This window comes from Puccinia triticina, chromosome 14A (genome assembly GCF_026914185.1).
Source record: "Puccinia triticina chromosome 14A, complete sequence".
Taxonomy (NCBI): domain Eukaryota; kingdom Fungi; phylum Basidiomycota; class Pucciniomycetes; order Pucciniales; family Pucciniaceae; genus Puccinia; species Puccinia triticina.
Window position 1 is genome coordinate 2,875,981 of NC_070571.1, and position 25,995 is coordinate 2,901,975.

The 25,995-nt window shown below is 47.9% G+C and overlaps 3 protein-coding genes across 3 annotated transcripts; all 3 read right to left on the reverse strand.

The window, feature by feature from the left end:
- Positions 1-11,806: 11,806 nt before the first annotated feature.
- Positions 11,807-12,856, reverse strand: PtA15_14A279 (uncharacterized protein; the record flags this gene model as incomplete). Its single annotated transcript, XM_053162977.1, has 7 exons — positions 11,807-11,991; positions 12,053-12,163; positions 12,220-12,264; positions 12,322-12,366; positions 12,424-12,468; positions 12,526-12,633; positions 12,712-12,856. The coding sequence occupies 7 exons, from the start codon at positions 12,854-12,856 to the stop codon at positions 11,807-11,809; spliced, it is 684 nt and encodes a 227-aa protein (XP_053026950.1).
- A 7,000-nt stretch (positions 12,857-19,856) lies between these two features.
- On the reverse strand, positions 19,857-22,851 carry PtA15_14A280 (uncharacterized protein; the record flags this gene model as incomplete). Its single annotated transcript, XM_053162979.1, has 6 exons — positions 19,857-20,257; positions 20,324-20,929; positions 21,000-22,362; positions 22,435-22,590; positions 22,676-22,685; positions 22,781-22,851. The coding sequence occupies 6 exons, from the start codon at positions 22,849-22,851 to the stop codon at positions 19,857-19,859; spliced, it is 2,607 nt and encodes an 868-aa protein (XP_053026951.1).
- A 587-nt stretch (positions 22,852-23,438) lies between these two features.
- On the reverse strand, positions 23,439-24,437 carry PtA15_14A281 (uncharacterized protein; the record flags this gene model as incomplete). Its single annotated transcript, XM_053162980.1, has 5 exons — positions 23,439-23,503; positions 23,580-23,684; positions 23,778-23,903; positions 24,013-24,141; positions 24,212-24,437. The coding sequence occupies 5 exons, from the start codon at positions 24,435-24,437 to the stop codon at positions 23,439-23,441; spliced, it is 651 nt and encodes a 216-aa protein (XP_053026952.1).
- Between the last annotated feature and the right edge of the window lie 1,558 nt (positions 24,438-25,995).

The following is a 25,995-nucleotide window of genomic DNA, read 5'->3' on the forward strand; positions in this document are numbered from 1 at the left end:
CCCTTGCATGAACTATGACATCATTTGGCACAGCCCCTCCTCATGTATGCAACCCTTGCATAAATTTTACACAGCCACTCCCTCTTAACTCCCTCATGTTGTACAGCCCAGGCCAGCTAAAATACCTCACTCAGGGGCTGCCCTGGAGCCAAAATCCCTCACATTTGTCTATATAAGGAGCTCTCTCCCCCCCATTTGTAGTTCCGCAGTTTATTACTCACCCATCACCCAAAACACTTACGTACCCACTCAACCCTCTTACTTACATATAACAACCCTTACATACTGAATAACAACCTTTTCATACTGTGTCACGAGAAACTTATCTTGAGCTAACCACTCCTATCACTTATTAAAACATGCCAAGCTTACCTTGGTGGGTCTTGTAGCTGGTAGTATAAAAGGGCAGAGCTTGCACCTCCTTCATCCCCTTCTCCATTCAGCAAAAGGGTTTCACAACCATTTTTGAGTCTTACAGCGGGCTCAGGCTGTCCGCGGCGCGGGCTGGCCCGCTCCAGCCCGTGAAGTTAGCGGACAGGCCGGGCCGGGCCAATTCAGCTAAATATGCAGCCCGGCCCAAAGCCGTTTACTAAACGGGCGGGCCGCAGGCGCCCGTGGGCGGCCTGCTGGCAGCCCACTTGGCAACCTACTATTTTACCAGTCATGTTTATCACTTCACCGTTAACAACAAAAGAAATAGTTTTTATAGGGGAAATCAAGATGAAGACCTAGCCTTGGCCCTGGCTCCTTTGATCCAGTCTTGAGTGCACAGCAATGTGTCAACTGTTTCATCATTAAGGCACATTTGATAATTGTCCAGCACACGGCCACTTGTTGAGAAAGCCAACTCAGATGCCACAGATGTCATGGGAATCATGAGCATGATTCTTGCAAACTGGGAGAATGAAGGGAATCAAGCCGCATTTCCGTCCCACCAGCCAAGGATATTGAACTAATTTTTGTCGCTATTTGGGTCACAGATGATGTTTTGTTCTTCTAGATATAAATTCAATTTGGCTCCAGGAGCATTGAATTGATGTTCAGACATGGTGCTGGCCATTTATTTGTTGAACCCGGATAGATCTTCATCAATCTTCTTAACCTTGGCAGTTGAGGTGGCTTGAGTGGATTGTTTGGAGACAGGTGATTGAGGGGGTACAAATTGGTTCCAGAGCAATAGGATGGCAGACCTAACCTTTCCCAAGAAAGCGTCAACCTCAGATGTTGGGAGGTGGGATTGCTGCTCAAGGCTGTAGTGTAGATATCAAATCTTATATCGGGAGTCTAGAACCAGTCCAATAGCGGCAAGCTCCTTTGATGAATCCCAGTACTTGTCAAACTTCTTGATCATTGGCTTGACCACATTATGGAGGCAAGCTTCTATTTCACTAGGGCTGGTGCAAGGTCCGGCATGCATAATAGGCTAGTTGCTTCTGAATGGCTGTCATCGCGCGGTAGGCATGATTGATGGTTAAAAACTGAAAAAATTGGTGCAACTGAAAGGTGTTCATTCCAATCAGAAACTAGTACAACATGTATTGCAAGACAACTTATAATGAGAAACAAAGAGGTCTGCGTGTGTAGTACCTGAAAGCAACTCAAGGCAAACTTGAGTTGTTACTGAGGTTGGCTGGGGAGACAAGAGTGGGATAGCTTGGCAAACTCTGTGCGGATTTGCTGAGAGGTTTAGTATAAAAGCTAGGAGTGTGGGACAAAGTCAGTTTACAATCTTTGTTTTATCCCTGCGGCAGAGCTCTGTTATGCTGTTTTGATCTGCTTGAGAAACAAGGTTTGTTCAAGTCAGCTGTTGTTCTTTTCTTTTCTTTTCTTTTCCTGTTTGTGGTCTGAGGACATTGGATCACTTACCTGTTGTTAGACTGTTCGTGATCCTGTCTAGGAGGGTGTCTTTTGGTTTATTGCCAAGTCGTTCCGCGAGTGTTCTGTTTAAGGAACAAGATTCAGTCAGCCTTGCGAGAAGTCTGCTGCAATCTTATCTTGGGATGTACAAGGTTTTGAACTCTAGAGCTGGCTTTGTCTTGGCTTTGGCCGGGGCGGCTACCAATGAAGGTTGGGTTCTGCAATTGGCGGAGCAATACAGTTAGCTTTTGGTCTGGGGTCTGGGTTAGGTCTGGGACTGCAAAAGGGGCTTAAAGCTTACCTTTCTTAGTAATAGCAGCTGGGGTTTGGGTTTTGTTTTGCTGCGCGAGCTTCCTATGTGGTTGCTGCGGGTCAGGGTCTGGTCCTTTATTCTCACAGATACCGCGTTCCACTTAGGACAACAGTGGCTGCAAGCAAAATAAATGAAGTCATTAAATGAGCAATGGAAGCTCATACTAATAGTAGAATAAGCTTGCCTTGGTAGAAAGACTCAAGGAAATCTTGGATGACACTGAGTTCCTCCCAATGAGCTTTGCTTGGGCAATTTTCAAATTTGTCATCTTCAAGATCAAGTTGCTGGAAGGCCAACTTGCATGGCAGTGACGACTTGATCATTAAGAATTTTGCATTCCATTGGGTTGGTACATCCTTTGATGGGTGTTTCATGTTTTCGTTTAGATTCACAGAAACAAGCGCCTTGTTGAAGGCATCCATCTGTGACAAAGATCCGTGGATGTAATGCACACTAGTTTGGAGTAACTCAACTGCGGTACCTACAGCTTTTATCCCATCCTTGACCACAAGGTTGATGACATGGGCCAACCAATGGACATGGAAGTATGGCGAGGTCGTAGTAGTTGAGCTGGCAACAGAAAAATCCTTTATCAATTGCTGTAGTCGGGTCTAGAGATGGAATCAGGTACCCGGTACCTGTTTCCGGGTACCTCCTTTGGGAGGCAGGTATCTGGAAACAGGTGCCGGGTGCGGGTGCGGGTGTCCAATATCAGTGAAAATTCAGGCAGGTACCCGCACCCGCCACAGGTACCTGCGCAGAAAGTGCCATCCTACAGGGTAGGGATGGCGCTGGGTACCATTTTGCAGGTACCTGTCGCCTGTAGGCGGTTACCTGTCTGGCGTGGCAGGTACCCGCCAGCGGGTGCCGGGTGCGGGTGCGGGTGTCCAAATTTTGTGAAAATTTGGCGTGTACCCGCACCCGCCACAAGTACCCGGGTGCGAAGTGCCATCTCTAGTTGAGTCACAGCTGCGGTGTTGTTGGCAGCATTATCAAGCGTAAAAAATGCAACCTTGTTCAAGCTTTTCCAATTGTTTAGGACTTGGAATATGCACTCCAAGATTGTGTGACCAGTGTGCGGAGGCAGGAGGGGCCAATGATTTTCTTGGTCAGTTCCCACTTGTTGATGTAGTGGGCCGTTATTACCATATAGCCGGTCCACATGTCAGTTGTCAACAAGATCATCTTTGCTTTTGCCATCTTCAAGATTTTGACTTCCTTCATCTAAGTATATTAAATCCACACTTTTGTGTAAATTTGGTTCATGGGTTCACCCTCCCCCTTTCCAAAAAGGCCCCAAAAGGGGGCTGCCAGTGTGGCAGTGGCCAACTTGGCAATGTTTCCCACATTTCCCATCTTTTCAGGCAGAAGTATGTTTGACTTTGCTGCTGTGAAAATTAAATTTAAAGTCCCCAAACATTAATGCCTCGGACTGATCCCCCAATTCATGAAACATGAATGAAAAGGGACCGGATTCTCCCTCCTCTGCCTGTTGCAAATGCAAGGGGAGAGAGGCGGGCAAATGGTTGGTTTCAAATGAATTGCTCAGCCTGCACAAGCGCAACAGGGGAGGTTTTTTTTGTGTGTTCTTTTTTTTTTTTGACCAGCCTGTGCAAGTGCAGCAGGGGGGCAGAATAATACATTTTTCCTGGGGCAATTGCAAGTGCAAAGGCGGAGGGGTTTCTATCAGCCTGCGCAAGTGCGACAGGGGAGAGAGAAATAAGATTAACCCCCTCGGGCCCCTACAAAGGCAAGGGTGGAGAGGGTTATCGACCGACGGATTGTGTTCTACCTCCGCAAGTGCGAGAGGGGAACTGGATCCGTGGAGGATAGGACACGGCCAGGACGCCTTTTTATGTTCACCCCATCAAGTCAAACCCCTCATTTTCGCGGACGACCTGAAACAGCAGCCCTGATACATCGTCCGCAACAGTCCGCACCCTTTCGGAGCAATCAAAACAAGAAACTGCTTGCGGGTTGGTGGCGCCTCCAACATTCGCACCCTTGCGACGCTGCGCCATTTAAACCCGAATTAGGAGCCCGTCTACTCGCCTAGCTCACTCTACATACTTGTCCCCCACGAGCGTTAATCCCCCGGCTTCGACGGAGGCGGCGGTGGCGGCCAGTCAAGCCACCCGGACCTCCCCGACAGTCCGCGCACCTTCCCCGCTGGCCTGGTCTCTCCGGACACACCACCATCCAGCAAGCCCTTATCAGATGAGCCCGGCGGGTCCAAGCCGTGCTACTCGCCCCGCACACGCGGCCCTTCGATTCCCGTCGCCGCTGGCGTCTCCGGCCCGCGCGCCAGCGGCGAGGCTCGCACCACCCATGCCGGCGCCTTCAGACACTTCCCCCCCATCATCAGCCTCAACGGGGTGCGCTACTTTATCTTCCAGTTCCCGAAGCTGCGGGCCAATCCCAGGGTGACACCTCCAAAGCCAGTGGTGCCAGGCCTCATGACCATTTGATGGCCCCAGCCGGTGGTGTCCAAGTTATTGGGCTCATGCAACAACCCCAACTATCTTGTTTTATTGGGAGTACAACTTGGTGCTGAACTTGAGTCTTGAGCTCAGACCTACCCCAACATGAAATTATGCTGTTTGTGAAGCTTTTAAGGTCAAACAAACTTTGAATATTGTAAAAGGTCAAGTGAATTGAGTCCTGGACTCAATATATTTGCAGCCCAACAATCATGAATCATCAGACAAAAGGGAAAAAAACAATCCTGAAACTGGACAGAATTTTGACTGGAATGGAGGCTCATTTTTATAAGCTGCTGAATTTTCTGTCAATGTGAATTACAACTGGTTCCACTGAAAAAGTGAGGATAGGTTTCTGCAACACTTGATGAATGACAAAAAGACCAATGTGGCTGTAGCACATCTGAAAATTTGTATCTTTTGAGCAGTACTTTACATGCAGGCAGTGAAACAAGAAGGTTATTCACAGTCAAATTTTACAAAACTTTGGAGCTAGATTTAAGACCTATATGACCAGAATTCAAGAATTTTGGTAAGATGGAAAGCAGCAGGTGATACTGATCAATCAATGCAATTAATCAACTTTTGAAAAAAATGTTCATGAATACCTGAAAATGTGTCCTACAAATTTCAATTGTGAAACCCCCTAATTATAAAACACTCATGCTTGTATTTACCTTGATATCTGTGAGCCTGTGTCTCTAAAGTGACAACATGACAAAAGTAAGTTGGGTGGGCACTGATTGAATTTTTTGGGATAAAGAAATACAAGCAGTAGAGAGAGATGATCTTTTATTAAGATTTAATATGGGCCAAGCTCTAACTGGAAATGTAGGCTGCCAACTGTGCTGAAAGAGTGCAACAGTCTCCACTCACACCAAGGAAACGGTGGTGGGAATCAGAAGTAGGGTTTCTACTCTGCTCTGGTTTTTAAGGTCTTAACAAGAGATAACCTGATTGATCTTTGAGGGTTGGAAGAAGGGAAGAGAAGTCAAGAGCAACAGGGTTTCCTCTGATATAAACAAGGTCAGTGAAAGAGGGTACTTACTGTCAATTAGAGATCGCTGAGTGGACCCGGGTACTCGTGGCGGGTGCGGGTACCTGCGGTCATTTTGGGCATATTTGCGGGGCATTGCCAGATGGCTGATTAAAATGAGCGTAAAGCCTGCGGGGGTGTCCGTTGCGCGGGTGGCAACCTTGGCCCTTGTGCCTTTGGCCGCTGGGCTTGGGCCTTGGGCCGGCGGTGGGCTGTGGAGTTGACGCCCTGGGGTTGCGGCGGCGTAGCCGCCTTGTACTCTAGTTTGATTGTATATAGAGATGCAATCACTCCGCACCGCCTTGCGCCGAGGCATGATGAAGTTGGGCTGGGCTGATTCCATAAACTCTTGGAATCCCTCATGATCGGCCATTGCAAACGGGTATTCATGCTCAATAATTGCTTTTAAAAATTTTGCTCAAGTTTTATCTTGAGAAAATATCCAAACACAGTTGCTGGTTGTTTGGGAGGAGCTAGTGAAACCAAGAAGTCCTTGTCTGGGTTGGAAAAGTGCCCCGCTGTCGGTGATAGTTCAGAATGTTGTTGGAGGTGGTTCGTTCCTGCCAATGATGTAGCCAAAAGTTTGAGTTTAAAATAGTTGCATATTGCCTTTGATACACCTCCTAAGTAATAAGATATGTGATACATTTCAGTCTAATCTGTATATGGCTGTAGAAACTGAGAAGGGAAGAAAAACAGACTGCAGCTGACCTTCATCAATCTTCTCAAAGTGATCCCACACCTTGCTGGTGAGTTCACACTTTTTTGAGCAGACTCCCTTTGGTGGTTTCTTGTGATTAACTCAAACTGTTGGTGGGGGCTGGTGTCTGTGGGGCTGAAGCCTCAGTTCTAGGTGGCTGCCAATCAGTCTCCTGCTGCGTGGTTGAAGGAGTTTCAGTTTCCAATCTCTCAATGACGCGGATATCATCAGTATTGCCTTCTTCCTTGGAAGAATCAGGGTGGGCCCGTGTTGTCCGCTTGGTCATCGGGAGTTAGTCAGAGGGGGACTGGTTGATGGCTGGTTGGCGGTACTGGTAGGCAGTCACTGCAGCCAGTTCCAATACCAAGAACACAGAGGACCCAGAGCTGGTCTGAACTGCATCCCCTGTTCCCCCGACCGGGGGCAGCCCACAGGCGCCCATGGGCTGCCCGCAAGCCACCCGTTTACTAAACGGGTCAGACGGGCCAGGCCAATTTTAAATAATTCTCTGAATTATGTGTCCAAGCCTGGCCCAGGCCTGCGCGGGTTTGGGCGGGCCGCCTGATAGCCATCCTTACCTGTTCCTGTCCCCTGTTCCTGTCACTTGTCCTGATTTGTTTGGCCAAGTGGCCATGACTTGTCTCCTGTTCCCTGTCACCTGTGGAGATGGCCCCTGTGAACCCTGGTACCTGTTTGGATGCGGTTACCCGCCAGATTTTTTGCCAAAAGTTTGACACCCGCACCCGCACCGCCTGGGGCAGTCAGAGCGGGTACCGGCAGGTAGCTGCCCCTCAAAATTGACCAGAAGCATTCCTTCCAGTCAAAGAGGTTACAAAACCTCTTTGACTGGAGGGATTCCTTCTGGTCAAAGGGGTTCTGTAGCCTCTTTGACTGGAAGGAATACTTCTGGTCAAAGGGGTTACAGAACCTCTTTGACTGGAAGGCCTTTCCAGTCAAAGAGGTTACAAAACCTCTTCAACTGGAAGGCCTTTCCAGTCAAAGAGGTTACAAAACCTCTTCAACTGGAAGGCCTTTCCAGTCAAAGAGGTTACAAAACCTCTTCTACTGGAAGGAATCCTTCCGCTCAAAAAGGTTTTGTAACCTCTTTGACTGGAAGGCCTTCAAAGAGGTTACAAAACCTCCTTGACCGGAAAGGCCTTCCAGTCAAAGAGTTTTTGTAACCCCTTTGACCGGAAGGATTCCCTTCCAGTCAAAGAGTTTTTGTAACCCCTTTGACCGGAAGGATTCCCTTCCAGTCGAAGAGGTTTTGTAACCTCTTCAACTGGGAGGCCTTCCTTCCAGTTGAGTCAAAGAGTTTCTGTAACCCGTTTGACCAGAAGGATTCCTTCCAGTCAAAGAGGTTAAAAAACATCTTTGACCGGAAGGACGGCCTTCCCAGTCTTTCCGGTTGTTGTGGTAGCCGCCACCTGCCCAAACAAGAGCAGGTACCAGCTCAATTTCTCCCATAAATCCAGCATCCACACCCAAACACGCACACGCTGGCGGGTACCCACCGACCATGGGCAGGTACCCGCAACGGGTTTGTCGGGGCCATCTCTAGTCACCTGTCCTGTCCCCTGTTACTGTTGTTAGGCCCCCCTTTGGATCTTGCTGGGGGTCTCTCTAGTTGTTTGGTTAAAGGCTGCTCCTCCGACATGAAATAAAAATCATCAAGTCTGAGCCTCAACAACCTCAACCCTACTCCTTGGTCCTATCTGTTCACCTCAAGATAGCCCCCCCTTTTCTTCGCCTCCACAGGTAGAGCTGAAATCTTAACATGGGGCAGTGATCAACTCCTTGGTCTCCTCATTGATTGTTGTGATTTTTTTTAGCTTGATTAAAGCTGTGGAATCTCTTATTGGCTGTAAGGATTAAAACTGGGCCCCCTAAAAGAAGGTTGGAGCACTTGGGAGAAGGGTGTGAAGCAATTTGGGCCACAGAGACAAGTAGAAGGGGATGTTGAAGGTAGGGAGCAGAATAGAAAAGGAGGGAACAGGAGTGATGGGAAGGAGGGGTAATGATTAGTAGAGATGTTCCTGTTCATTGTTAAATGCTTCAAGATCTTTTTCAAGAGCCTTGCAGTTTTCTTCATCATCAGAACAAAATTCTGTTGTGCTGTGGGTCTTGATGGTTGGGACAGGTGGGCAGGTTGGATGGAACAGGGGGTGTAGAAATAAAGGTTGGTTGTGTTAAATAAATGTCTGTGTCTGACTTCTTCAATAGGGGGGTTCACAATAGGATAAAAATAAAACTTTAGAGTCAATTTTGAGGCCTTTGTTAAGATTTTTTTAAAAATCTGGCAAGTTGTACAGGACTGGTTGTCCCCTGAGAATCAGAGCAAATTCTTCATTTTTTAAAAAATGGATCATAAAGGCCTTAAAATTAGCTTAAAATTTTTATTTTTATCCTATTGTGAACCCCCCTAATACGTTTATCCGGCCTTGAGTGATGATTGATGAAGTCCGCTCCTGACCGCTTTGTTCCACTAATCTTCAGTGGTCCGTGCAATGAGCCTGATCTTTGAAAGATTTCAGATAAATAAAGGTTTTATTTCTGAGAAGTATTCTGCTTGGTTTTATAAAAAAAAATGAGATAAAGATTATTAATACCTAAAGGCAGGTACAATTATACTAGCTATCTTTATTTATAGATTGATAAGAAAATATAATGATTGCAAAGATTACAATCTCTTGAGATGGTAGATCTTTTAACTGAAAAATAAATTATTTGGACTATGTCAGTGCTATTTTGTAATACTCTTTCTGATCAGATAAAGAAATAATTATTCTTTACTTTTATTGGTAATTTTAATTTTACTTGAAATTATTTATTGGCCAGGACCTAAGATTATTTTTGTTGATTGGCTGGTGACAGTAATGAGAACTGTTCAACTCAATACTCATTACAATACACCACTCACCTGCAAGCACCAAGGCTGTGATAGCAAGTAAGAATAAGGGTCATTTAAAACTCTTCTAATATTCAATTACTGTCTGCAAGTTTAAGTACAATGATGATCCCCAAAGAGAAGATAAACCATGAACCCTTCTCCCCCATCCCCTCCATGCTTGTCCATTCCCCGTTCCCACCCAAGTCCACACTGTGACAATTTTCTGCACTAGTCTTCCATCTATGCCCGAATTCTGCATGCTTCACTCCCAGGCTCCAGTCCTTTCTGACACTTGACCTGCCATGTCCTCTATCTAGCCCCCAATATGAGAATTCTCAGACTAAAAGAAAATTTATTATTCAGCATGAAGAAAAATAAGAAATAGTACAATGAAAAATAAAGGAAAAGATTTATACCTAAGAGAAACAGGAACCATGAGTTTGATGAGAACAGGATTGTAGAAAACCACCACCACGCACTAGGAATTTTATGACTATTAGAAATAGGAAGGTTAGATACAATCATGGTAAACAGGATTGGAAGCAAAAATAGAGATAAGAACCTTTTGAGCAGTCTGTCTAGACTAATGACCTTGACAAAAGAATCCCACAGATAAGACTCAATGATACAATGAGCTTGCGGGTTTCAAGATATGGTGTTGAGATGAAGAAGAAATTAAATCAATGGTAAACTGCGGCTTTGAGGTAAACGGTCAACAGCTCCAAATTTGGAGTATCAACACTCCATGACTGATGTACCATGTGCCACACTACGCCAATAACTCAACACAATAGTCAGTCTCTCACCAACACCTCCACCCCAGCTCCATCTGCTGGTGAAAGCCGCTTCAGCTGACCTGCCTCACCTGCTGCCAAGCCACTGCTATCCAGTCCACACCTTTGGTCCACCGCAGTCCAGCTCTTTCCCTCCGCTCTGGTCCAACCTCCCACAGTCCGTAATCTGAGAGTTGTCCCACTCCATGCTTTCTGTGATTGCAACTTTCTGTATGCTTTTATTCATGCCTTCTAAAATTATCCTCAGTGTGAAGCCCCCAACTTCCACTTCCTCTTAAGGTAATACCTTCCCTTCTTTCATGACCGCTATTGGTCATTCATATCCTTTTTATGCCGACTTTGGCCTCATATCTTCTCCCTTGTATCATAACTATAGTCTAACTCTCTTGTCTGCCGCTCTTGGCCTGTACCCCACATATACAGTCAAACCTGTGAAACCGCATACTTGTATAAGGGCATAACCTCCTAAACCACATACTGATTTGGGTCCACCAAAATTTAATTTTGGCCTGTAGCTAACCCTTGTAACCACATAACCTGCCAAACCACATACATAGCAAATTCTGTCCACCAAGGGGTATGCGGTTCCAAGGGTTTGACTGTAGCCATTTGCGGCATGCTTACATTATCATCTCTTCCATAGTTAAACTTATACCCTAAAACGCGTATATTAGCATGTTTATTGCCACCGGACTCTCCAATTCTGGCCACTCCTTTTGTATCCTCTCAAGACCCTAAGAGCTCATCCAATGAGACTCCCTTTCATCTCTTTTTACTCACTTATTGGGCTGTTCCATCCTTTGGTCTATAAATAGACCTCCTTGCCCCTGCAATGGAACACCAACTAAGTTTGCTCGCATATTTCCTGCTCTTGAAAAGCATCACATAAGTGCTTATGTCACCAAATGCACAGTGAGATCAGCCGTGTGTGCATTCCCGCCTGCGCTATTGCCAGTTGGAAATTCTGTAACACTCGCCTATATAAATCACCACACCGGCCATTGGCATGGCAGTTGGAGCTTCAGCCCCTCAACTTTGTTTTCAAGGGGCTGTGTACCCAATCCATGAGCTTTTAGCAGGTTGAAAATCCCCAGGGAGCGGGAGCCTGCACTCAGCCTCAGGTTATTATATATATATATATATTTCATTCTTTTTTTGGTGTCAAGGTGCAAATACTCCAAGAAATTGGCGGAGTGGCAAGAGAAATCCCCTCTGTTGGCTGGCAGATTTTGTCTTTGTGAACTTCATGGTTTTTCTCTTGCAGTGCCGGGAGCGTTTTGAGCTACCGCGCACTGTGACCAGGGCAGGATGTCGTGTGAACGCCCTCGGCAGTGCGCGACAATTTTGTTGCAGTGCGCGAAGTACATCTTTAAAAGAAAAGGGACAAAAAAACTCGCAATTAACATTTCTTTCAGGGCCAATGAAAATACATACATGTGTGGAAATGTTAGGGATCGTACTAGGATTTAATGCTTCTCCACAGGCCATCAAGTTTCCACAAAGAAAGAATAAATTCAAGAGTAAACAAACCTTTTAGTTGATATTATCAACCAATGATAATAACAGAAAATAGAAATCGACGTATGATGTGGTGAATGAATATAGAGATCTATGTATGATGTGGTGAATGAATATAGAGATCTATGTATGATGTGGTGAATGAATATAGAGATCTATGTATGATGTGGTGAATGCATTTCATCAAAATGCGTAAAGGATGATTCACAAGGATGTTTTCACTTTTCCATGGCCCGATCGAGATCGGGAACGACTTCTAACTCGTAATCTTTTTCGTCGTGGATTTTACTCTCACCATACTTTGGTTTCATTTCATCGTTGACTAGTTGTCGTGCAAATGCCTTGTTCCCATTCATGCTTGCGCCAGAGCCCAAATTATTCAGGTTTGAATGCGACAAGGTTCCTGGTCACAGTTATGTCTAAGCATGGAAACTTCGCAATCAAATTTCCACTATGCCACTCACTTATGAAGGTCCTGATCAGCGGTTTTTCATCTTTGCTCTCAGGATTTTTTTTTATAGTTTTCACTTCAATTCTGAAGGGTGTCCCAGAAGAAATCGTGCTTGGATGCATGGCTGAATAGTTTTGCCAAATTAGAGTTTTTCTAACTAATGAAAAACGAGATGCTTACTTGAAGAAGCTGGTTCCGGGGGAGTAACGTCGCTTGGATCCACGGCTGAATAGTGATTCCAAATTAGTAATTTTCCAACCCAATGACAAACAGGACGCTTACTTGAAGAGGCTCGGGTCGGGGGCTTCACGTCGCCTGCATGCACGGCTGAATAGTTATTCCAAGTCAGTAATTTTCCAACCGAATGAGAAACAGGATACTTGCTTGAAGAGGCTGGGGTCGGGGGCGTCACGTCGGTTGGATGCACGGCTGAATAGTTATTCCAAATCAGTAATTTTCTAACCGAATGATAAAAAGGATGCTTACTCGAAGAAGCTAGGGTCGGGGGCATAGAGTCCTTTAGTGATAGCAATTCTTCTACTCGCACGTCCAGTTCAAAAGGGTGATCCATCTGATCTCCAATCTCGAAGAAAACTTCCATAGTTGAAAATAGTTGGTAAGCTCAATTTGATTTGGACCAGTCATAAGTATTCGATTCATCGAATCACTTACTGTCATTCGAATTATGTGATCGCATAGCTGTAGAGAGGCCCGATGATGACTGGGCTTTCATTAACATCGGAGCTCCCTGAATCGGCGCGATGCTCAGGCCAAGTAGCAAACAAGATAGACGAAGGATACTCAAGTTGTACGGCATGATGGGCAGGGAAAGGCAGGGAATTCCAATATAATCTCAGATCAAGAAATATGTAAATATCTATGTGAATGGTCGAAGCTATAGGTCAGATTCTAAAAGTTGAGAGCGGGAATGAATGGGCAACTACGCCAACTTATTTAACTAAATTCCCTCACCCCTCACCCCTTGTGCGGAGTGGTAAAACTTGGGCCGACCGGAGGGAGGCGCCGTCGAAGAACTGAGAAATGTTGTGTTTCAGACGTCAAGGTTAGGTGCTGGGTGAGAGAAAGATATTGCTACACATTTCTGGGTGCTGGGCGAGCGAAACATACTTAATAACGGCGGCGCATTCCTTATCAGCGTCTCCTAACATATGGCGACGCATTCCTTATCAGCGTCTCTTTACCCTCTCGATGAAATATTATTGTTCTCCCACCTGCTTTTCGCTATTGACGATATTTACTTAGCTGACTTTCTACCTGACTCTGACCCGGGGTTGATGAGACATCCTAGATAAGTATGCACATTTGTGACATGCTTGACGGAGGAGTTTCGTGTGACTGGGGATACATAGTACATGTACATATATGCGAGGTACATCGGATGTTTTGTTCTTGTGGCTGCCAGCAGGATGAGTCAACCTTGACTGCGGCTCAGAGGAATTGTGCAAACTGCATAAACTTGCGCTCCACATGCCCCCTGTGGACGAACTAGGCAGGACTCCGAAGAGGATCGGGATTGTCTTTACGAAGCGTCCCGGGCAAATAAACACACAAATTCCCCAACATGAGCTCACATCCAGTCTCGTATCTCCTGCGATAAGTGAAACTTTTACGCCGAATGATAGTCCCCACACTACACAGTCTGGTGTTAAAAAGCTCGCTGTGGGTTATCTGAGTGGAGAAAGAGATAAGAGGCTGGAGGCAGGAAGGATCGGGTCCTATCCGCTGTCGCAGACAGGGGCGTGAAGCGCAATCACGCATCAAGCGATCTGTCGGATGGAGAGACACTGAGACTCGTGAAGCTGCCGGCTGCTCAGGGCCATCTTACACTCGATGCTTATTTGTTTCACAGGTAGGTTTTGCTCTTGGTAAAAGACGCTACAGGGTGCTACTTCAACAATGTAACTGCGGGCTGTTGGCAAGAGTCTACACCACCGGACAACTGGGACATTGGCCCAACGTGTGGTTCGACGGTTGGGCTAACCACACACTCAGGCTTGGTGAGACCAACTTGGGTCCACCGCGACATCCCCGAACTTCACAGGAAGTGACCCAGTGGTGTAAATCTGGGTGTTCATGACAAAAATATCTACACCATCGCGTCACTCAAACGCCGAACTAATGTTTGTCCCAAACGTTCAGCCAACCAATTCGCTGGGTGACAAACATTGTCCCCAAAGGGGAACAATCCGCGCATCGCCTTGTCCAACAAGTATTTAAAATTCACCAAACCAAGCCCATAACTCCGATGCTGAAGCGGGGCAGCCTGTTGCGGGCCCCTTAGCAAAAAGATTGAAGGGTTCAAACCCAAAACACCAGGAGACACATGATGGAGCTCTCTAACCAGTAGACCAGGCCAAATATACTTTGGAGGGCTCCCATAGACACTAGATTGCCTCAAAGTGTTGCCCAATTGTCCAGCTTGGACAGAAGCGGACACTAAACATTGGGGACATGTTTGTCTTAACACTGCAAGAATAAGTCAAGCAACTGCACGCAATTGACATGCAAGAACTCCAAGCAAGCTTGTGGTATACTATTACACGCTAACTGTTTACCAAGCTTCAATGCACAGTCACTGTGCAGAAAAAGCTTATGTGTGTTTAAGTGGAGCTAGAGTAGCAGTTCCACATCAGTAACCTGCATGTCAACTGCTACCAGTTGAGAGAGTTTTTCTTGTAGTGTATAACCTGTTTCAAACCAGACCTCAAGCTTCTGTGGCTTTCTATGGAGGCAAGGTGAATTGGTTTGTCCAAAACTCTCCAATCAAGGATTGGTTGGACAAACCAACACCAATGACAGAAGGTGATAATTACTAAGTCTTGCAAATAAAGGATCCCCATGTTCCAAAGGGGCTCTCCTTAGGAGAGGCTTATACAACATGAGAAAATGATGTGAATGGGTTTCAGGTGAAATTCAGTAACATGTGTTGAAATTCCAGTCGTAAATCAAACATTACTCCCCTAGGATAACAATGGCCCAATCCTCATCACCTATTCCCCTCAGTTTTTCATGGTGATGACTTGTGTCATGGAGACATGTGGTAATGTGGACCGTCTGGCATTCTTTGCCTTGGATACAAATGGAGGACTTTCTGCTTTGTGTGGCGTTTGACTAAAACTTGTTAGAATAAGCCTCCATCTTCTCAAGTGCACAGAAGGTGCAGTCCAACGCTGCACAGTTTGAAGAAATAAATCCCAGTCCAACTTCAATCCTCATCCTTTTTCTCATCTCAAGCCATACCAAAAAGGTCCAGCAAGTGTACAACAAATCATTCAAGCATAAAGCCTCATTCAGTCATCCATCTTGAGATCATCTGTTGGGATTTTGACTGAAGACCGGAGCACAAAGAAACACAAGGATGAGCCAGTGGGCTCGAGAGAGGGCAGTGAGGGTTGATGGCTCACCGGATTGGCTCAAGATGGAGGCGCGGAAAATGAAGGAAAAACCAATGAGGCTTGATTGCTTGTATCTGGCTAACTAAAATAGACTAGATATAATGGATCAAGTTTTGGTTGAGCATATTGAATATGAAAGTAAAGTGAATGGAATCAAATGGAACTCTCAACAAACATGTCACAAAAGAATCCAGTCTGTCACAAGCAGAGCGGGCGCACATCTTTAGGATAAGAAACATATGGGAAAGTTTGACAATCTAATCATGGCAGGGACAATGTCAACAAGGTGAGTACGGAATAGCAAACATGACCTCTAAATAGAATCAGACCAAAGATGAGAGTGTGCATAAGATGTGATGAGTAAGAATCAATTGGAGTCTGGAGGGAAGGAAATGATGAGGAATGAAGGCAGAAGGCAGGAAGAGAGGAGAATGGAGGACAAGAATTCAATATCATCCGCTGCCAGCAATTAGACCCTTGGTAAATTTCTTTCTCACTTTCAATCATCATTATGTCTCAGCTGATTTTGTTCATGTAGTCTATTGCCACTTGTACTTAGTGTGGATTGTAGTGGTTGTGTGTTTCTGGTTTCTCAAGTCTTCTTCATTTCTAGCTTGCCTCCATGCTTTAGGTATTTATCCTTTTTCCTTATTTCTCAGTATCTTGTTTCTGTTGTTTCTTATTCATCTCTCTGACTGAAACACAACCTTTAGTTTTTGCCTCTGAAAGTAACACAACTCATAACTTCACACTTGGGTTTGGGCCACCACACACGCCAATCAGCTATACCTTGAGCAAGGTGTATGTTTCAAATGCAATCAAGCTATGCCTTGGCTATTTCAAGTTTTCCACCGTGTTCAGACTTAAGTTTAAACTGATATTCATGCCACCAATTTTTTCAAGAAATCTGACTCACAGATATGCCTCACATCTGAGATATGGACCACCAAGCACCAGGAAAAGAAAATAGCTAGTTGATGACCAGTGACATCACACCAGCTCCAGCCAGCTACCCGCCATCTATCCAATATCTATCCACTATCTACCCCAATCTCCCAACCATCTCCTCAACTTCCAAAATTTACCAAGGAGGTCCTGTTCAGTTTTTGATGAGACCAACTGATCCTCAGTTCTGTCCAGCTGATACTCAGCTTTGGTACCCAGCTCATACTCAGCTTTTTTGCTCAGCTTTTTCACACAGCTCACTCTCAGAATTGGAATAAAGCCTTTTGACCAGTCCTTGCCCAGGTGATGCTCAGCTTTGTACTAGTGCTGGCGCAGCTGATGCTCAGCTTTGTACAAGTCCGTGCTCAGCCTTCCCTAGTCCTGTCCCAGCTGATTCCCAGCTTTGACCCAGGCCTGGGCCAGCTGGCCAGCTGAAGCTGATCCAGGCCAGGGAAAATAATGGAAATCAGCTTGGACAGGACCAGAGCTGAAAATCAGCTAGGATAGGGCCAAAGCTGAACATCAGCTGAGCCAAGGCCAAGACTGTTGTGGTGTTCAAAATTGCATAATTTTTTTTTACATAACAGCATAAGCTGCAATTTTGGCTGGGAGATGTCACTTTAAGTTTTATGTACGCTGACATCTCCCAGCCAAAATCACATGTTATGCTGTTATGTAAACACATCTTATGCAATTTTGAACACCATATGTGCATCAGCTGTGCCAGGGCCAAAGATGATCATCAGGTAGCCGGTGCCAAAGCTGAGCATCAGCTGGGCCAGGGCAAAAACTGAGCATCACCTGAGCCAGGGTAAGCTGAGCATCAGCTGGGCCAGGGCCAAAGCTGAGCATCATCTGGTTTTTTCACATTGAGTGCTTTGATCCTGACACCTGTCATGTGAGCCCGAGATGTCCTGGTGGAGAGGAGCAGCATTGGAGCAGTGTTGGAGCTGAAGCCAAAGCTGCATCATGTCACTTGTCATCAAGTGAATACTTTTTTTTCCTGGTGAAGGGAATTCACAAGGCATTTGTAGGGATTACCTGTGTCTATATTACTCAGGACTGGAACCATGTGTGTCAACATCTTGCAATCAAGTATGTCTTGTGACAATGGCAAATACCTTGCGTCTCCCTTTGCCAATGTTCTATGTAGCAAGGATGCAACTATTAAATTACGTTTAGCGTAATTAGCGCTAACTTAGCGGTTTTTGAGGCCGCTACGCTAGATTGTAGCTTAAAGTCTATTACATTTAAAGCTAACAGGTATTTGAGAGAAAAGTGTAATTTTAGCTGCAAATTACAGCTAATTTAGCTGTAATGGGTAGCTAATTAGCTGTAATTTAGCTGTAATTTAGCGTTAGCGTGATATAGCGGCTTTGTATTACAGCTAACACTAACAGCCAAAATCATTAGCAGCCAACTACTACGCTACAGAATTAGCGCCACTAATGTAATTAGCGTAGTAGTTGCTTCCTTGTATGTAGTCAAGCACAGACTTCATGGCAAAACAAGTTGAAAATTTTAATTTATTCCAGATGCTCCAGGATAATGGCCATTCAAACACCACCAAAGTACATAATAATATTTCTTGGCACAATCAATGTGCATTGAAGCTTGGTTGAAGTAACCTATGCCAAAGGTTCAACTAAGCACCACCTGCTGCCTTTAATGAGCTTCTGCATGTCAACTGACAGCAACTCTGGATCTAGAACAGTGGTTTTGTGCTTTGCTACACAAAAGTGCCACTTTTCGTAGCAAAGCATGGCTCTTACAGCATCGATAATGGCCATCTCTAGTCTGAATTAGCAACACTGGGGTTCATGTTCTCCTCAACGGGAAAACAAAAAACGTTTAGCGCAGCGGCACAAAAAACCGCTGCGCTAAAAGCAGCGCAGCTGTTACAACATTGTTCTCCCTTGGAATGACATCTCGCATCGGGCTTGCATCAAACTTAACAAAGTCCCTCAAGACTTCGGGCCCCCGGGGGGTAGGCTGAACTCGCAAAGCGAGCCTCCGTCAGGAGGGACTTAGACCATACCTCCCCAAGTTGGCGCACGGAGATTGGATTTTTCATGCCTCTTTTCACTTTCTTTGTTGTGCACTTTTCATAGAACACCTTTCCTAAAAATTTTTTGGCTGCTTGTCAGGGCAAGATGTTATTCAAGAGCCTTGTAATTTTTTATATGTATGTACTGCGACACATATTCTTTGAGAACTTAAACAAACCAAACTACTTGCAAAAAAGTAACCGACTCTGTAAGGCAGATCGGTAGATTGCCAGAGCACAGGCCCGCATTCAATTACCCCTAAGGTGTAGCTAGTTTGAGGAACGTGCTCACCAGTGTGCCGGTGAGTAGAGAAGAGATGGATGAAACCAAGGCTGCAACCCCCGAACAAGCATTAGGAAAAACTGTCCCAACATGCCCAACAACAAATCCACCTCAGATGTCTCCGAAGAGCACCCACCAGTCAGGTTGAGTCCCCTCGATGACCGGCACAGACCGGTCATCAAGGGTTGTACATATCCCCTCGATGACCGGTCTGTACCGGTCATCCAGGGCGTTGTACATATCCCCTCGATGACCGGTCTGTACCGGTCATCCAGAGGGTTGTATGGTCTCGATGGCCGGTCTGTGCCGGCAATCAAGGGCTCAGAGAGCTGACTGTAAGTCAAAAAAAAAAACCCGTGTATGAATTCATTGAGCACAGGTATTCTCTGTTACTCAACTTCAGTAAACTCCAAGGTTTGAGTTACTTGGATGATTTATTTGCACTTGAAGAGGTTGTGCAACAGAACTCAGATTGTATTGGATGATAGGCAAGACGCGAGGCTTTGTGTCTAGCAAATTTTTAGGCCTTTAGGTTCTGAGGGCAAGGAACTGTGATGGTTTGAAGAAACCACCCAGCCAAACTCAGAATCTTGGCACGCCAAAAAGGGGCGATAGCGCGCAAGTCCCTCCTGCCAAGGGCTATCGGAGGCTTGCTTCGCAAGACCAGACGCCCGCAGCAGCGAGGGACTTGGGTTAAGTTCAGGCTTGCATTATCTTCTCTCTTCTGGTCTTCTTTTGCATACGCCCCCCCCCCCTCACAGTCATAAGAAAGCGCACACTTTTTGCTTTGCTTTGAGTTCATTTGCTTATTGCATTTGTATATAAAAAAAACAGGGAGAGAGATCAGGGAAACTAGAGATGTTGAGGAAGAGGCGTTTAAACTTTTCGTCGATTCACAACTCACTCACACATATACACACCATGCCCACACACACATATCTCAACAAGCCACAAAAACAAAACAAAAAAGCAACAAAAAAAGGACATAAGAAGGGGATTTATGGGGAGAGGATTACGGGTCAATAACGGGCGAGAAAAGAGCACGTTTCGTGAAAACAGAGCAAGAGAGGAGGGAGAAGAAAGGGCGAGAGAAACGGGAGTGGGAGTACGAGAGTTTGGGTGGGGTTTAGAGTTCGTCTCGTGGTGAGCCGTCGTCCACTTGCTCATCAGCAGTGCTCCCCTCTTCCTCTTCTCCTGCAGAAGCAGGGGCCGATTCCTCACCACCCGCCGCGTCCAACTCGGCCTCCTCATCATCCTGCCCGGCAGTCGACGGGGGCGAAACCTTCTCGAGAAACGCGCCCAACAGCCGGTCCAGATCCGTCGCGAACGCCTGATACACATCTTCCACCTTGGCTTTCGCCCGCGCCAAGTCGGCGAAAAACTGCGGCACCCGCACCTCGCTCATCCAGTCCCGTCCTTTCTTCTCCTCCGCCTCGGCCGCCGCCGTGGGCGGGACCCAGGTGCCGTTGATGAGGGCCTGCATCTGGGTCTTGATCTGATCGAGGTCCTTCTTGATTTTGTTGTATACTGCAAAACGCCCAAACTCATCAGCATCTCACATATAAGTAAAACAGAGGGGTAAGGGGGACGTACCGGTCCAATCGCGAGGAGACGAGTCGGCCAACCAAGTGAGTCCGAACCCGAACTCGGACTCGAAGTCCGAGGCGAAGGTCGCGATCGGCTCCCAGACCCTCTCCAGAATCTCGCTCTCGAGCTGGTATTGGGCAGCCGAGAAGCCGTCGAGTTCGGCCAGATGAGGCGCGACGAGTTTGTCGAAGAACTTGTGCTTAGACTTGCCGATGATGAGCTGTGCTTTGGACGCGGTTTCGGCGGGGGGCACGGTCTCGAGCGTCTGGGCGCGCTCGAGCCAGCGCCGGAGCCGCTCGACTACCTTCGTGCGCTCAACCTCCAACCCCGCCGTCCGTTGCTTGCCCACTATCTCCGCATGCTTCGCGAGGTTCGAGGCGTCCCTTTTGGCGCTGATCGCGGCCACCAACTCCGCCGTCTGGGCAGCCTCCATCGCCCAGATCCGCGCGAACCCGTCCGCCGCGATGGTCTCTAAGCGCTGCCGCTCCTGCGCTATCTCTTCCGGAGTGTACCGGCTCTTCGGCTCGCCATCCGCTTCGTCTGTGGCTGAGGCACTCGCTTTGGGATCGCTCGCTTCAGAGGCAATCTCCTCATCGATCTCGTTCATGAACTCTGTCCAACAAAAAAGGCCGCGTCATTGACTACACAGGAAAAAAGAGAAGGGTCCGGGAAAACAAGTTACCGTCTATGTCGACTGACAAGTTCTCAGTCTCGACTAGCGGCTCCTCGACGACCTGCGCCTCGGCCTCCGGTATCGGGTCGTCATGGTCCTCCGGCTGCGGAGCAGAGTCTTCGGGGCAAGACTGTTCAAGGTCTTCTTCTTCGTCGGCCAATTCGTCCTGCGAAGCAAGCGCCTTGTCCACGAGGTCAGGCTCGGTGGCGAGTGGGGCGGGCCACTCTTTCTGGGTGCCAATGACAGGCTCGGACGGCGAGGTGTCTTCTGGAGTTGGAGATGGGGCATGGTGGTCATCGTCTTCCGGGCTCACGGGGGGACCAGACGTGTCAGTGGGCTCTTCCGAAGACGGGGCGGCTGGAGTCGCGGCTAGATGGTGGTCATTGTCGGAGTGCAGGGGAGGATCAGACGGCGCAGACTTATCGATGGGATCTGGGACATGCGATGCCACAGGAGGAGATTTCTGGTGATGCTGATCATTCGGAGACATGCCACCAGGAGAGTCAGCTTTGCGGGCCCGGTACTCGTTGAGCTTGAGGGCGATCTTAGCGATCTGGGGAGTGACGTAGATCTGGCTGAGTTTCTTGATCGGCCTGAGGAGCCGGTGACGGTATGTGCGCTTGAGATTGGCGAGCTGGTCTTTGAGCAGATTGGAGTCGTCGACGAGCAGATAGTTGTACGTTTTGAGGGCCAGACGGGCCAGCAGGGGGTGCAGATGGTGGCGGTAGAGGTCGATCAGGGCCGGTAGGACGGTGTGGCGGACGGGCTGGATGAGGTTGTGGAGCAGGAATGCGCGCAGATGGGGCAGATAGGTCTTCAGGGCGCCGATCAGCCGTGAGTTCCGGAGCGTGTTGTAGACTTGTTTGGATTGCTCGATCGTGTACCGGATGTGTGGCTGGAGTTTCTGCTCGTATCGCTGGTTAATATGGTCCATGAGGGGTGTCCAGTAGGTGCTCTGGAGAGTGTGCGCCTGCTCGAGCAGTCCAGACTGGCGGACGAGCTGCTTTGAGAGCCGGAGAGTGGCGGATAGCTGGGGTTGGACATGGGACCAGGTGGGGAGGAGATAGTGTTCGTAGACAGGCCTTAGTTTCCGGTCGACCCGTTTCTGGAGGGGGTACCGGAACTGGTTGTTGAGCTGGTCGAGATAGGGGGAAATGTGGGGCTCCAGTGCCCAATGCACTTCGGCCAGGTTCCGACAGACGACCGGGTTCGAGCTCGGGTCTTTGGGACAGAAGTAGAAGTAGGCCAGGCCGAGATAGCAGACCAGGACCTGGAGCAGGAAGGAGAACAGCCAGCGTGATCGGGCTTTTTTGGCGGGGGTTTTCCGCGCTCCCGGAGTGGTAGTTGGCGGCCGTTTCTTGGGCTTGAGTCTCTGTGGATCAGTCGGAGGAGCGTCAGCTTGAGTGTCTGAAAGGGTATAAAGATAATAATAATCAAGATGCACTTTTTTGGTGACGGCGATTGAGTCGGGCAGATTGTTCTTGCCATTCTTGAGCAGCATCTGGGTGGACTGGTTTGAGAAGTCAGGTAGATGGCTGAGTTTGATTTTTTTGGTGGGTGAGCTCGGCACGGGCTGCTGCTGCTGCTGGTTGCGGTGGTCCTTTTTGTAAAAACAAAGACAGAATCTTGATAGATAGTTAGTGGTGCGATCTGCCAGGACGAGACGATCGAGAATATCAACATACCGTCGATGAACTGTGCATCGCATGGACAGATCGGAAGAGAGAAGGGGGCTTCGTTAGCGGAGTGGGTGATATGTTTTTTTTTCCTCATTCTGTTTGTTTGCTGACCTTGAGCGAGACGATGCTGGCTTGGACTTGGTTGAGGTGCTACTCTTGGATGAGGGCTGAAGGGAGACCATCGTTGTTCATGTTCTGGGGGTTTTCAGAACTCCGACTGGGCTGATTAAATATTTTTCTGTGGCGGAGTCTATCGCCCGCCCGGAACACCAGCGGAGCTGCAAGAAGATCCCGAGGCCGACACTCCGACGTACACAGCCCTAACTCAACCACCCGGGATGACTCCGGTCAGGACATCCCCCGTCAGCTACGCACCACAGCAACATGTAAATATTCACGTCGAGCTCAACAGCCCCTCCGAGCAGCGTCCCCTGCTCAGGAGAAAAATGACCCTGGTGACCTGAGGCTCACAAGTTTTTCAAGAAAGTCCTCAATTTTGGTATTTACATTTCCTTTACAATTGCATACTCTTCAAGTAGAAGATTTCTGGGAAAGATTCAAAAGAAAAAAAAAGACCTCCATATCGGTCCCTACATTCGAAATCCACATGGTCTCGCTGCAGCCCTCCATCTTGTGAGATCCACAGAAAGTCCCTTAGTAGCTTTGTATATTTTGTTTTTGTAGCCTTGCCGCTTCAACTCTGACGAGGACAGATGGACGGTGTTGTGAATCAGAATATTGGGGTGGCCGTATGCATCTGACCAGCAGACTAATTTTTCGGGATTGCAGGGGGGGCGACCTCTTTGAAGGTATGGTGAATGCATTCATCACACACTGGGAAGGTGGAAGTAAGTACACAATTTTAGCAGAATGACCTTGGTATGGCTCAGGATTCAAAGCTTGGGCTCACCCGGTCTGCGGTTGTTGACTGGTTCCAGTTTCGAGCATTCATGCCGACGATCTATGCTGTCTTTTGGATAGTTCCAACCACTGGCCACGTCGACACCCATGACCGCTACATACAGCCCGAAGATTTCCAATCATAGGGGATGAGCTTCAGAGCTACTTTATACGTATGGCCAAAATGAGAGCTACATAAATCACGCACCTATCTTTCCAGATCCATCGTCGGGCCAGATTTGGTGTGGATGCATGAATTCTACTTTCGATTGGAGTGGCCCTTTCTCGTTAGCATTGCGGTACCGTGTGCATCCTACAAAGCGAAGAGACTCGACTGACGGATGATGAGACAATAGAGAGTATTAAGGGGAGGAGACGATTGTTAGTCTTAGTTTGGCACTGTCGAAAATTTAACCATGATTCTAATGAAAAATCGAACTTACGAGGTAAATGATAGGTTTCGGTCTTCGACCTATGGTAGCTGCTTTGCTTCTCGGCCTGATGACATGAGTCGAAGTTGCACAGGTAACCCAGACCATCGTCCCCTCTACATGATGTAGCCAAATTCAATGCTGGGTTTTGAGGGAGATAGAGCTTGAGCAACTCCCTTCAGAAAAACAATCACTTGATTTGTAAGCTTACGCTCAGGGCGCCCTACCACTGGTGGAGCTTTTGTTGGATATGGTTGAGTATTCCAGCTGCGTCCACAGCGTACGGGACCATTTGCTTTGACTCCGTCCCTCGGTGTCGGGGCTCTTCGTGAAAGGGCGTGTCCCTGGACTTCGGCAAGCTGGACGGCGGGTAGGCCGGCCAGAGCAATGACGGCCGAAATAACGTATAGCTTCCAGGTCGCACCGGCTGCAAACATACTGGTGGTGAAGATTTCAAGCGTTTTGGGATTTTTGGTTGGTGTGAAGGTTGAAGAGGCAAAAGCGAGCTACGGCTATGTATTTCTAGAAACCCAGAATTACACGCCCTCTGGACAACCAGTTGCTTGCCTCCGGGACGCCCTGCAGGATGTTCAACTGCCTCGCCCGCGTTAAAGCGATACAGAGGCCTACTATACAGCTGTCCCTAGTGTGATACTGATGTCTTTGATTCGCGGGTAAACCGCGGGGCGAATTCGAAAAGGCTGTGGCGCCACGATCGCGCGGCCGTATTCTTCAGCCCCCAGGACGCCACAAGGACCACAATTTGCGCCACCATGGCGAAGAGGTGACCCATGACGAGGTGGCGCCACAACGGTCGCCTCCTGGGCGCCACGGCCGTCAGGGCGGCACCGAGTCGCCGGCGAGACCATCGAATGACTCAGCGTCACAGGGGCGGCCCCGGGGTCGCCCACCTTGCGCCCCCATCCGAGGCGGCTGTGAGACCATCACGCCCCGGAGACTTCATGGCTGTCCGCCGCCGCGGCGTCCCGGAAGCAACGGTGGGTAGTTACGTTGCCAATAACGGTAACGTAACGGTAACGTAACGATTTTTCAGCCGTTATCGTTACCGTTATTCGTAACGGCAGTGCGTTACGGTACCGCTGGAACGTGACAGAAAAATATTGGTGTTCGTTACGTTACTGGCGCCTGCGGAGCGCCATATAACGCCCGATAACGGCCAATTTTGGACCGTTACGCGTTATCTGGTGGATAACGCGCAGTAACGACCTCAAAAAAACAGCCCGTTACGTTACGCGCAAGGCATGCAAAGACCCCGTTACAAATAACGTAACGGGCAGCTGCGGGTAACGAGGGTAGTTACGTTACCCAAATTACGTGAATAACGTAACGTAACGTAACTACCCATTGCTGCCGGAAGCGACCCCCGGCGGCCACCATGATGCGTTCAGGCCACGCCCCCAAGACACCACGGCTGCCTGTGCCTGTGGCAGCCCGGAGGCGACACCTGGCGGCCACCATGCTGCCCTCGGGCCCTGGAGAGCCTGGGCTAAAGGGATGGCTCACTGGCATCCGGCCATGCCGGCCGTCATCGCTTCTCCCTCCAGGAGTCATTATGACTGATGGTGAAGCCATCTCGGTCACATTATACATGGGGCTGTTACAATGACCCCATGTTTCATGTTCCAGCCCAGAGAAGCAATCTGATCCAAGCCACACCCGCCCCACCCGCAAAAGCGTGGCTGCATTCACAACCAACCCAATCATATCATGGAGGACGGCAACCAGCGCATCGAGACAGATGGTAAGGTTGCATCAGTGAATCACGCTAATCATGTCAGAACTGACCAACTCTCCTTGTTTGTTGATTCTAGACTACATATAAAATGGTACAAAGTACCTATGTAAGTCCTGCCCCCTTTCTAGGGGGAACATCAGTTGGCTGCGTCACACACGCACTCCGGTACACCGACTTAACGTTGGTCTTCGGATGGCCCAGAGGGCCGATGCCCAGGGTAACCAGTTTCAAGGGCCCCC